The following is a 13,084-nucleotide window of genomic DNA, read 5'->3' as shown; positions in this document are numbered from 1 at the left end:
AGGGAATAGGTCTTGTCCATTTTTGTGTTCTCATGACCTAACACAGGGTCTGGTCCATAATAGGCGTTCAATAAATACTAAATAATGGATAGCCTGTAAATTGGGTCTTAAGTTTTTTTTTTTAAACATTATTTATTGGGGTTCTATGCTGGGCACGGTGGATATACACATGCATTCTTTTTTTAATTCTAACAACTTTGAAGGAAATTTTATTCTTATTTTATAGATGATGAAACTATTTTAGTGAGGTTTATAATTCATTTAGAATTCTTATATTAGCTAGCTCTCATTTATGTTGTAGTAAAAAAATAAAATCTCAGTGACCTAGAGCAAACACTTAGTCTTCTCACTCACGTACATGTTGTGTGGGGGTTAGCTGTGGCTGAAGAAGCAGTCTCCCTGGGACATGCTCTTGTAGCTCAGCCACGTGTTCTTCCAGCTTTTGCTTGGAAGTGATATGCCACTTCCACTCACATTTCACTGCACAAAACCAATCAAAATGGCCAAGCCTGTGGCAATGTGGTGGGGAAGTGTAATTAGAGGCTAGAAAATGAGAATCCTAATCTACTTCAGTCCTTTAGCTGGAACATAACTTCAGATTTATACAAATAGATACGTGGCTTTTACTTGCTGTCTGTATATTGAGATATTTTAGGTCTCCAGTTGCATGGGCCAAGGCTGCTGTTACATAGTTTTCTTCTTTAGGTGGTGGTAATGAAAGAGAAAAATGTGAATTTTAAAACCCTTTATTGGATTTCAGTTATCTTTGCGAGTGGAGAACAGTATCACATCTATTTAAAGGAGCTAATACTAAATCATTTACATTTGACTTTGGAAGGTGTTGTGTTATTATTTTCCTTCCTTGGCGTGCTTCTGAAATTTATCTACTTCCCTTTTTCTAGCCTGCTAGACTGCAAATAATAGTACTTGCTAACACTTGAATGTTTGTTCTAAGCACTCTGTATGTATTAACACATTTAATTCTCAACTCAGGGAGGTAGGCAGTACTATTCGCCCATCTTACAGATAAGGAAGTTGAGTTATAGTTTAAGTAACTAGTCCAAGGGTACACAGCTAATAAGTGGCAGTGTTGGGAGCCAGTTTTAAAAGCCAACAAATCATCCGTTTTCTGTAGTTGAATAGAGAAGTTTTTGTTGCATTGAGTATTGCTTGAAACAAGGGAGACCATGGGCTAACATTTAGAAGTTGTCAAAGTTATTCATTTGGCCTGTATTAAAAAGTATTTGTCTTTCCACTAAAACGTAGAGGGAATAAGGGGCTTAGTAGTAGCCATCTGGTCAACCTGGGGTTAAAAGTTTGTTGTGGGTGTCACATACTTGGGTAATGGAGACTACCCTCTAATTTGTCACTTAGGAACAAGTTGGTAACTGTTAAATATGTGGGGAAAGCTAGATGTTCTTTACTCAGCGACACCTGTTCTCTTTTTCTTCACAGCGCTGAACCTGCCAGATGTATTTGGGTTGGTAGTCCTTCCGTTGGAGCTGAAGCTGCGGATCTTCCGACTTTTGGATGTTCGTTCAGTTCTTTCTTTGTCTGCAGTTTGTCGTGACCTCCTTATTGCTTCAAATGACCAGCTGCTGTGGAGGTGTTTATATCTGCGGGATTTTCGAGGTGATTGTTGTGATGCCATGTTTATCTCTTTCTTAACGAGGTCTTAATTATTTAGCTTGCCAAAAGTTTTTAGTTGTAGGCGCTTTTTTTTTTTTTTTGGTAAGAGTTGCAAATAATCATAACCTATAGCCTTGTTGGAAGGAGATTCTAAGCCTTGTCTACTTTTGCCTATATCCTGAAAACTCTTCCCAGTCTTTTTTGTGTTCTTCATTAACACAAGTAGGCCAGTAGATGAAGTAGAATATTTCAAGATAGAAAAATTTTAGGTTTATTCTTTCTTTTTAGGCCATCCTCCAAATGACTTAGCAGTCTGGTGCATTTCTGAACTCCCATGGTTGTGACCACGTATGCAACCTGGGGCACGTTGCTGGGGAAGCTTTGTTTCCATACAGTCTCATTTATCGTGACCTGGTGATGATTGCAGCAATTACAGTGGATCTCGGGGGCTGGGGAGACGTTACCCCAAATGTAAAAGCCCTTTGCCTGGTGAATCAAGATTTCCAGATACAAGTCTAGAAGCCTGAGTGTGGAATTTCTTTTCTGCATGTCAGTGTTTTTTTAAAACTGGTTTGACCCTGAGGTGGGTCATGAAATCAGTGTAATGGGTTATTAAAAAAAACCATATGCATTTTATAAAATAGTTGTAAATTTCTATTTCAGTATATGTATATGTAGCTATATACTGTTTTACAATGTAAAAAATATTTGTGGTTCACCTCAAGAAAGAGTGAATGATGTTGCTATGTATAACATACCCTCTTGGCAACTGTAAAAATCTAGTGGGTAGATCCCCTTCCTTCTTTCTTCGTACTGAGAATATTATATAGAATCATTTGGGTTGATAAACTTTTTTTTTTCTCTTTAAAACCTCGGAATGTAAGAAGTGAATGACCTGGTTTTCCCTCATCCTCCTCCCTGATTCCTAAGGTCCTTGTTCTACATTATTTATGGCCCTGAATCCAGAGTTCAAAATGTCATTTTGTTCCGGGAGGCAGCAAGTATCATTTCAAATTAAAAAAAAAAAAAAATTGTAGAAAGAAAAGACAAAATGACCGAAGTATATAGAAGAACCAACTGAAAAACAGGCTGTGATGAAAACAGGCAAAAAAAGCCCTTTTACGTACATATTCAAATTCAGATACAAAATGCAGTCGTCTCTATCTCATTTCTAGATTGTGGTCCATAAGCTTATCTGTAAGCTGAGGGTTCATATTTTATAATGAATTTCCCTTTGGGCATAAGGTTACGGGACTGGAGTTTTATAAAATCTTCCTTCCATGCCCATGTAATGACTTCCCAAGAAGACATTTCTTTTATCTAAACTCTTCATTAGACTTAAAGTTGAAGGGGTCCCTCTTTCCTCATTTCACATATGTCAAGTAGATAAGTATATTAAAAAATACTTGGCCGTCGTGGTCATACTTCTATGAGTTGGGAGAAAATAACCCAGATATGGAAGAAAACCTGAAGTCAGCTTTCCCTCCAGTAACAATGGGCTGCGATGTGCACCCGGAGATTGTCACCCAGTCGGTGTCGCAGAGATTCGGGTTCAAAGTAGTGGCCGCACCCAGATGAGACCGGGGGAGGAGGTGCAGCGAGGGACAGCTGGGGCAGGAGAGAGAGAGAGGTTTGAGTCAGGTGCAAGGTACAGGTCCTCTGGTGTGCGGTTAACAAATGATTCGTGTTCCTTTTTGTGCTTCATGTGTAAGCTTCAGTTTCCTTAGGACAAAAGCAAAAGTGCTGTTTAATGCTGGATGCATGATGCATTTTAAATCCTTATTTTTTTTTTTTTTTTTGTAGATGGTGCTGTTAGAGCTCGAGACACAGATTGGAAAGAAGTAGGTATTAATATCGAGGCTAATGTTAATATAACACAAATAATTAGTGAGTTAATATGTTAAAGGCATATTACCACTTTTGTTATGTAATGAAATTTTTTATCAAATTCATTGCTAATTTTCAGTAAATGAAAGTGTTTTTAACTTTTATCTTAGACTCAGTCCTCATTTTCTTAATTACATAGGAAAAGAGATATTACCACAACGATTGTTTTTTGCCTTTACTTAATATAAAACATTCTCTTTTCCTCTGTTGGCAAAAAAATTTAAGTTGAGTTTCTGTGCTGGAGTGGTCCAGCTGTTAAGCTCATTAGACTCGTATGTTATGAAAAGAATACCTGTTGTTTGACCCGCAGACGCTTACTGTACAAGACATTGACAGGACTGAGAGAAACGGGGGGGGGGGGCGGCCGCTAGGGAAGAGTCCTCAGCTGTGTCCTCCGCTCCCAGCACTGCTCTTTAGGAAGATGTGGCAGCCTCTGAAATTGGCATCTCCTTCTTGTTGCAGTTTAAGTGGAGTCCATTAGGAACATGATTTAGGTGAAAAAGTAGATTTAAATGCTGTCCCTCTTCCCCCCCCAGACCTTAACTTTATATTTTGTGGCATGATATTCTCAACAGATCCTTAAATTTGCCACTTTCAAGAAAAGCTGACCTAAAGTTGCGTATTAGTTTGAGAGCTCTAGACTGGACTGCAGTCTTGGAGGTGCGTGTCACTCCGCTGTCCCTGCTCGGGCCGGAGGCCGGCATGCCTCCCCGGGCGGCACAGTCGCTCGCTGCTTAGAACCCGGTCTGCTTGGCCTTGTCTTCGCAGCTGCTGCCTTGGTCGTGCACATGGGCACCGGTGACAGTTCTCTGTGTGCACCGGTCCCTTTGTGTGCTCCAGAGTGCGGGAAAAGGAAGGTGTAGTGGAGGCAGATTGGAACCTCGGGGAAACATCCAGATCACTTACCGTATCCCGTTCTTGTGTTTCTGCAGCTGTACAGGAAGAGGTACAAACAGAGGAAAGAAGCTCAGAGAGGGCGTCATGTGCTGTTCCCGCCCTTGCCGCCCCAGCCCCCCCCGTTCGGCCCTGGCCCCTGGCACCCCAGGCCTTTTCCTCCCAGCTCTCTCCTTCCTCCAGGAATTATTGGTGGAGAATATGATGAAAGGTTGACACTTCCCTTTGTTGGGGACCCCATCAGTTCACTCATCCCTGGGTCCGGGGAGACACCAGGCCAGTTCCCTCCATTCAGACCGCGTTTTGATCCAATCGGCCCGCTTCCGGGACCTAACCCCACCTTGCCAGGGCGAGGTGGCCCGAGTGACAGACGTCCCCTCCGGCCCAGCAGGGGTTGGCCAACTGACAGCCGGCTACCGTTCATGTGACTGGTTTGTAATCTCACTTCTGGAGCTTGTTTGGTTTTTCTTTTTTAAAACCACAGCTGTCATCTTGTCGGGGTGCTGATCTCTAGTGTTTTCTGATTGTGATGGTGAGGAATGCACTCACACTGGCCTTTCAGTAAATCTACTCAAAGCTCCAGGGGTGCTAGGGCCCAGAGGGTCCTGTATGACTGGCTTGGCCTGGGACATAGTTGGCTCCTGACCTCCCCGCTCTGAGTTCCCCTCTTGAGTGAAGGTTGTTCACTGATAAATGTTCTGCATCAAATTAAAAAAAATTTAAGTATAAATCACATGGCAGTCTTAATTTTTATTACAGAAAGAGAGAGAATAAATAGAACAGCTTCACAACATTCCTTAGAGGTTTCAGAATAATCAGAGAACCTATTCAGTGTCATCAGATTGTTGTGGGGGATTTTGTAAAAATTATTTTTTAGTGGCACCCTTTCTTCAAACAGAATCGTTTGCAGAAGCCTGATTTATAAAATGAATAAAAGCAAGCTAGTTTGGTTGAACTGGACTTAGGGTGGGTGCTTCAGACACCCACCTGCTCAGGCCACCTCCTCTCCCTGCGGCTCGTACTCAGGTTCTCTGGCGAAACTTCTGGGCTCTGCGGCGGTTCTTGACAACCGTTGGGTTACAGGGAGTCTTGTTTCTGGCTGCTTCTGGACTGCAGTTATGATTTTTTTCCTTGTGTTTGGAACACTTGGTGCCTACTTTGTAATCTAAGTAGATGACATCTTTTAACATCAGTTTTCCTGCTTTGAGTGCTGGTCAAGTACTTGTTGTCAAAGATAGTCTCTTATTATTTGAAGAACGTTTTGCTTTTAAGATTTAAAATACACAAAATTCAGGATTTATTTGTCTTACAAGAAAAAGGCCAAACACAAATGTCTTATCATACAACTATAGAAACATGCTATAGTGACAAACGAAAATCTGAATCACAACACAGGAATAAAACACTATTAGTATTTGCAGACAGTATTTAGGAATATTGCCAATGTCTTCCTGCTTTTTAAACAGTCTGTTTTGCATATAAGGAAATGGCTTGGAATGTTCTATATGCTGCAAGAATATTTTGAGTCCTACATAAATGTGAAAATATTTTTTTGCTACACATAGTCTTCATTTCCATCACAGTGAAGAAAATTCAGTCAATAATAGGGCTTTCTAGAGGCCATGCCACCTTTAGTAGCTCAATGTATATATAGGCAAAGGATTGGGGCTTTGACATTTCTTTCTGTGGTATTTTGTGGTATCTGAGCTATAGGACAGCTTTTTAAAAAATAAGTGTCCACTAGATGCAATGTAGCTTTAGTTGGGTCTGGGCTGAAGAATTACCTGAAGCTTTGGTGGGTCCAAGTATACCCTTCTCTGTTTCTACACCTCTCCATGGCTGTCTGTGGGGTGTTAGGCTGCAGTGTGTGTGTGTGTGTGGGGGGGGGGGTGTTAGGCTGCAGTGTGTGTGTGTGTGTGTGGGGGGGGGGGTGTTAGGCTGCAGTGTGTGTGTGTGTGTGTGTGTGTGTGTGTGTGTGTGGTGTTAGGCTGCAGTGTGTGTGTGTGTGTGTGTGTGTGTGTGTGGTGTTAGGCTGCAGTGTGTGTGTGTGTGTGTGTGTGTGTGTGTGTGTGTGTGTGTGTGTGTGTGTGTGTGTGTGTGTGTGTGTGTGTGTCTGGAGGACATAGTGATGACCAGAAGCACCAAATACTATAAAACAATGAGTTTGCAAAACTCACTCATTTTTGAAGTGTCCTTGAGCGGTCCACAAATGGTGCTGGTGTCCCAGGGGTGCAGGGGCTCCTCTCCCTCCGACACCCCACCTCGGACAGATCTCTTAGTTGAGGATGGTGGTGGTGTGCCATATGTCTAAATTTGTAGTCCTCCAACAGTGGTTTATTCTAAATTCTTAAACCAGCCTCAAAGCTTTTCCTCTTGAATAGCTAAATTTATAGTTAGAAGCTTGTAAAATCCTACATTCTTTTCATTCGGCTGAAACCATGGAGCCCTACGTATTGCTGGTGGGTCATGAGAGTGAGATGATGGTTTGGCGGCGGCACACGCACTGCGTGACTTTGTGACATCACTCTGCTCATCTTGGGACGGAGGCGAGATGGTGGAGAGCGCCACCGGAAGCGTTTCGGTAACACTTCAGTTCTTCCGTGGCTTGGAGCCTTCACGACTTTCTGTGGCCCCGTATTTTGCCATACCATTAATTTTACTAACAGGAGCTCGTGCTTTCTCTCCCCCTTCTTTCTCTCTCTCTCTTTTTAAACTGAGTTTTTATTTTTTTTAAGATTTTATTTAACCATTTGAGAGGGACAGAGACCGAGACAGAGCACAAGCAGGTGGAGGGTCAGAGGGGGAGGGAGAAGCAGGCTCCCTGCTGAGCAGGGAGCCTGATGCAGGACTCGATCCCAGGACCCTGAGATCATGACCTGAGCCAAAGGCAGACGCTTCACCAACTGAGCCATCCAGGAGGCCCCCCCGCCCACTCCTCTTTATAAATGGAAGATATGGTTTGGCATGGCTGGACATCAAATCATGGGAGGTACCCTTTCCTTCTAATACAAGGTTCTGTGATTCCCTCTGTAAAAATGGTTGAATTTTGACCTCTCTTGCTTGGCGCTCCAATTCCTGAGATTGCTGCTTAGCCTCAGATCTCAGTAATTCTTACTCTGACGGAGCCGGACTCTCCCTTTGCTCCCTGTGCTCGGGGCCAGCGCCAAGACTTGCCTTTCTCCTTCCCTGGGCGGTGGCTGCCAAGTGCTAACTTGCTTCTGCCCTAGACTCAAAGGAAGACCACAGATAGCAGATGCTGACACTATGAGAGTTTGCAAATGGGAATCAAGTGGGGGGACCAATCGGAACATAAACGATGGAAGGCAAAGGGGCATTTAAAGGATTCACACATAAGTATTGTAGAAGGAATGTTTTGTTTTTGATTCGTTTTCCCATAAAGGAATGACTCCCCGATTTCAGAAGTCACGTCCTGGCCATTCCCCTCTTCCTCTCAGCCGGCCGGTTGAGAGCTCTGAACCCAGCATCTAAGAGTCCCGGTCTCATCTGTTTTGGCTGCGTATTTTGTCTGCGGAAACACAGGGGGCCTCTGTGCCCTTTCTGCATTGTGTTTGGTTAATGGACCGATCTGACTTGCTTGTCGCCCAAACTTCCAATTCGTCTCCAACCAAACCCCAAATGCTGCTTTCTCTTAGAGTCCAAATACTAGACCGAACCTCTGAATTTTACCAGTGACTGCGTGGCAGTCGGGGACAGTTTTTGACACTTGTCAGTACAGTTAGTAACCAGCCGGCATGCTCTCCAGGATAAAGAAAAATGAGCGATAAAAGTGTACTTGGGCCCTGAACTAGCCCTCCATCTGATGCAGTCACTGCTTGCATCCGCCAGCCTGACTTAACCGGCTTCAGCTTGGACTCCGACCTGTGTCCTTTCACTGGTGCCAAACACATAAAGCAGAACGAGCCACGGACCTGTTCCGTGAAGCCAAATAAAGCACGAGCTGTCTACTCCCTGGCGCGGGGAGGGGCGGGTTCCAAAGGGACACGGAGCCCCTGCGGGACATCTCCAGCTGGGGCCTGGCTGTCTGCGGGGCTCTGCTGGACTCTGGTGTGTGGCGCGTGGTCTACACGGGGCCCCTCGGTCCTGCTTTCTGCCCGGGGCATGTGGCACATGGTCTGCACGGGGTCCTGCTCCCTGCTCTACGCGCCTCGGCCTTGTCCTGGTCTGCTCGCCACAGCCTCTTCTGCCTGGTGCTGATGTTGGCACGTCGTCCCTCTGGCTCCCGGCCCTGGTGGCCCTGTGGCCACCTCTCCCCTCCTCCCCGGCCACGTGCCCCACGGGGGATGCCTCCTGGCCTCCTGAATCTGCTCCCATTCCCTTTCAGACTCCGATTCTTTTCCTGGGCAAGTGACTTCTTTGCACTGAGACTCTTTTAAGACAGGCTTTTCCTCCAATCTTCACACTTTATGTACATTTTACTAGTTTCCTAGTTTCCTAAAACATGTCCTGAACACCTGCGCGCCAAGCAATGTGCCCCGTGCTTGACTCACGTAGCTCATCCACGAGCTCCCCGCGCCAGCTTGCTTTCCCCGCGAGCTCCTTCCCCGGCAAACTCCAAAGGGAACGTCAGGAGGCAGCTCCCGGGATTCGCTACGGTATTTGTTACCATGTGAGTGAAGGCCCGTCCTCCCTGCCTCCTCAGCGGGCATGAAGGTTCGGAGGGAGTGCAGTAATGATGAGGAGAACACAGGGGTAACGGAAGAGAGAGGATATGTATATTCAGTGTCCCTGGAAAGCTGACTTGACACCTAAGCTACGGTACCAGCTTACCATGGCAACAGGAGGAAGACCGGGGTATTTTCTCGTGCTGGTGGCAGTGCCCGCCAGGCTACATCCTTCAGTCTCCATTCACTGTGCTCCACCTTAGCACAAACCAAATGGCTCTTCGCCATGTTTCAGCCTCACCAAGTCAGCCTGGAAGGAAAATGCTAGCCTTTCTTTGGGTCGAAGTTGTGTTGAAACAAAGCAAAAAACAACAAACAACCCTTCAGAACCTCTACAGAGTGACTCCCTTCCTCGCTTTTTTGTCCTTTCCCATTCAAAAATGTCACAGCTATGAAAGGTGAAATGTTTGGAAGGAACATGTGCTACCCATGGGAGAAAACAGTCCGTTTGGGGATCCGTGCTCTCTGCAAGACCACTCTGGGTCTCGACGCTCACATACAGACCAGTGGGAAAATTTCTTGCGATGTGCCGGTTATTGTGTTATGTCACAGATCACGTATGCATGGTTCTAGAAATCAGGATGCCTGGCTTGATGAAAAAAGTCTGTGCTACTGTTGCTGGAGTACCTGGGAGATGGAGCTTGGATGTGAGATGTTTTAGGACGGATTATAGGGAAGTGGGAACATTTCAGCCACACAGTTTATGAAGCCACTAGTTTTGCTCAGCAAAGGAGTGGGTCCCTGGCTGGAAAGCGTCCACACAAGTACTGTTCTCCCAGCGTGGCCTTCCCTCCCTGCTCAGCGCAGGGCTGCTGGTCTGACTTCAATATGCGCGCAGAATACTCGGGAAGACCAACCGACCTACAGGTCTGGGCCATATGACCCGAATTCCGGACTCCTTTGGTCTGAAATGAAGCTAGCTGTGCCTACACTTTGAGAAACTTCGTCGGGCCTGTGACCGCTCTGTTGTGTGTTTTGGGTTGCATTTTATTACTAAGGGAGAACCAGTGAGATTGACTTTTTCCGATCCTGATCTCCCATGCAGAAGAGGGATGATTGCCTTGAGTGTTTTCTGTGTTCCTGATCTCCCCAAACACGTGGGCTTCATGGTGTTACACCCTGTCCTAGGAGCCTTCTCTCCTCTACTTAGAACGGCTGCAAGGGGAGAGCATGGTGGCTATGTTCTAATGTCCTGGGCTCGTTTTGAGTCCAGGAGGCTGGTTCTGGTACCTACCATGTTTCTAGCACCGGGTGCGTGCTGACTCAGGGCAGCCCTGCACCCCGTCTGATCACGGGAGGCAGTCTGATGGAGGGAGCTGGCTTTGGAAAGGGAGTCGGGACATTTGCGAGCTCTGCAGGGAACTTGTTTCGTCCAGTAAGTTTGGGTTAAGTAAGGTGAAAGCTCATTTCTTTACCGCAGGAAGGCTGAGGGCCTTGGATATGTAATGTGTACTACCAGCCTCAAAACAAGAAATAGAAACAGTGTTTCCTAAACATGTTTGACCATGGGACCCCTTTATAACTGAGTAACCTACCCGTGCCTTGCTGGCAACAGTCCGTGACATGCCAGCCTCGAAGTCCCTGTCACGGCCCTTTCTCAGCCTGTGCCTCGGACTCTCTCTGGCTCTTCCTCTGTCCTGGAGGAGGGTACAGCCTTCCTGGTGGGAGTTCAGAGTTCCTTGCGGGGTGACACAGAATGGCTGGAGCAGCCCTAACCTGACTCCCTCCTTGGGAAGTTGAGGGCATCCTCCTCCTCTGGGAGCTAGTGATGACTCGTCAAAGAACCCGTGGTCTACTCGCGGCCATCCAATCTGGGCGTGAGCAGCACTTCAGGACATCCCCTCCGTTTCTGTTGTGTTCTGGAAGGCCCCACTTGTCACACAGGATCTGATTTCTTTCCACGGTTCTCGGGATCCCACCGGTGGCCACATGGGATGGGGCTTAGCCTGTCGGCCTGAGGGGTGATCTCGAGCCTGGATGGGGCTAGCATGGGTAGGTAGTAGGTGACCCTGGCTGGGCTTTTCTCCTTCTGTTTGCAAAACATTGTCGAAAGATTATTGCCTCCAGTGTTGTTGAGGTCCCAGTGCCTGCACCTGATGGAGGGGAGGCTCGGGGCCTTCACCCGAAGGCAAGCAAAACACTAACAAGAAATGTGAAAACTAGCCACACACAACATTTCACTTGGTTATCTGAGGCAGGGGAGCGAGCATCTGGGTGGGCAGGGAGATGTGATGCCTTTGGGGCCTGAACTGAGGAACCCGGAGGCTCTCAAAGGCCCACCACTGAGTTGGATGACGCTGGAATGTCATGGTGAAGGGAGGGGGAGCACGTATAGATAGGTACTCAGTTCCTGGGTCAAAGGCATTTAGAGAGTATATTCTCAGGCCCTCCATTCTGTTCCCATCGGGAACCAAGGCTGAGAAGGAAGATGAGGCAGGAGAAGGGAGAGTGGAATGGAACCCTGCCCCAGCCCGGGCCAGGTTAGTCGGAAAACAGGCTGGCAAAGGACTTCCTCAGGTTGCGGATGGTTTCAGCCTTGGCCTCGTCTTCACTTGGGGTCCCACGCTGGGAGGTGTCGGAGGTGCTGAGGCTGTTGGTCAGGGACTGGGATTTGCTGAAATAGAAAGCAAGGGGGGGGGGTTGGGGGCGACAGGGCCTGGGACACAGTTGAGGGGACTTGCCTGCAAGCCGGCTGGGTGAGCCGAGTCATCACGAGGATGTGATGACGGGAAACCAGGCATCCCAACACTTACGTGATGCGAAATGCATCACACACAGTCTTTCACCTGCACAGTGGTTATCGGTGTCCTCCATTTTTAGGTGCAGAAATTAGGGCTCATACCAAGTAACAGGGGAGTGCCCAACTAAGCCGGGCTGCTCAGAGGGCAGGGGTTACCAGCTGGCAACTGGCCCACTGTCCCGCCTCCATGCACACATCTGTGTGTGGCCACCTGTGAAGTGCTGTATCAGCCTCAGGCTGTGGCACCTCCTCCTGCCCTTCCTGGCACTAGTTTGGGAGTCAGGAGGCCCGTGTTCCGGACCCCGCACTGCTGTCGCCCCCTCTGGCCTCGGCAAGTGCCTCATGGCTTCGGGCCTCCTTCACCTCGTCGGTAAAAGGGAGGGCCGGTCTAGCTCACCCCTGGGCCTCTTCTCTTCCACTCCGGGCTTCAATCCCCACCTTTTCCCTGAAGCCTTTACTACTGATTCCGACCCGCCTTGGGATTCTCAGGGTGCCCGCTGTTTGAGCCTTGGTGCCAGCCTAGCGCTAGGTGACAGGGCCGTGGAGATGAATCCCCTTGCTCTCAGGGGGCTCGCACTCTGGTGGAGGTGACAGACACAGGAAGAGATGCTGTCAAAAGGCTACAAGTGTAAGAAAGCCCCACACAGTCTTGTCATCATCATAAAACCCAAATCCTCTCCCAAACGGGGACCATCTTGTACCCCTTGCTTATTCCGCACGGGCCTTATCCAGGACTACGTGCAGACTGGGGATCTGATAAACACCTGCTGACTTGAACTGAACCACAGAATACTTCAAAGGAGTAAATCAGGAGATTTAAGTGTTTCTAGCTGGATTACTATAGGGTCAGTGTTTACTATCCAAAATTCCAAATCCCTCTCCTGACCTGGGATGAGCTGGGCTGCGCCTCTTCACATGGGGAGAGGTTGTCTCAGATACACCTATAAATTGCCAGTAGCATTCTAAGCACTAACTGTGCATAAACTCATTTTAATCCTCATAAGAAGCCTGTGGGGTAAGTCCTCCGGTCCTCACTTCGCATGTGAGGAAGTGGGAGCACAGAGAGGTTGAGTCATGTTTCTGAGGTCATCCAGCTTTTAAGTGGGAGAGCTGGGATTTGAAACCAGGTGGTCTGACTCTGGAGTCTGGGCTTTCACCCATGGCACCATATTGCCTGGAGGACCTCTTGCTAATCCCTATCAAATTCACAATGCCTTTCTCCTTGGATCCAACAACACCCTTGCTGGCGTCT

General features: G+C 47.3%; 2 protein-coding genes across 5 annotated transcripts in view; one reads left to right on the top strand and one right to left on the bottom strand.

The window, feature by feature from the left end:
• The window catches only part of FBXO7 (F-box protein 7), a 75,698-nt gene extending 70,291 nt beyond the window's left edge, over nt 1-5,407 (top strand). For 3 of the 4 annotated variants that reach the window (XM_027592461.2, XM_027592460.1, XM_027592463.1), the window contains exons 7-9: nt 1,456-1,632; nt 3,433-3,470; nt 4,449-5,149. In XM_027592461.2, the coding sequence (XP_027448262.1) occupies nt 1,456-1,632; nt 3,433-3,470; nt 4,449-4,838 (605 nt within the window). In that variant the 3' untranslated portion in view covers nt 4,839-5,149. Of the gene's footprint in view, nt 1-1,455; nt 1,633-3,432; nt 3,471-4,448 lie in introns of all 4 variants that reach the window. The other variant, XM_027592462.2, reaches the window with a different exon arrangement.
• Nucleotides 5,408-7,297: 1,890 nt separating this feature from the next.
• Nucleotides 7,298-13,084, bottom strand: part of SYN3 (synapsin III) — a 447,314-nt gene continuing 441,527 nt past the window's right edge. The window contains exon 14 of the mRNA XM_027595572.2: nt 7,298-11,706. Within this exon, the coding sequence (XP_027451373.1) occupies nt 11,574-11,706 (133 nt within the window). The 3' untranslated portion in view covers nt 7,298-11,573. The remainder of the gene's footprint in view (nt 11,707-13,084) is intronic.

This window comes from Zalophus californianus, chromosome 9 (assembly GCF_009762305.2).
Source record: "Zalophus californianus isolate mZalCal1 chromosome 9, mZalCal1.pri.v2, whole genome shotgun sequence".
NCBI lineage: Eukaryota > Metazoa > Chordata > Mammalia > Carnivora > Otariidae > Zalophus > Zalophus californianus.
This window is presented reverse-complemented; position numbering and strand designations above follow the sequence as displayed.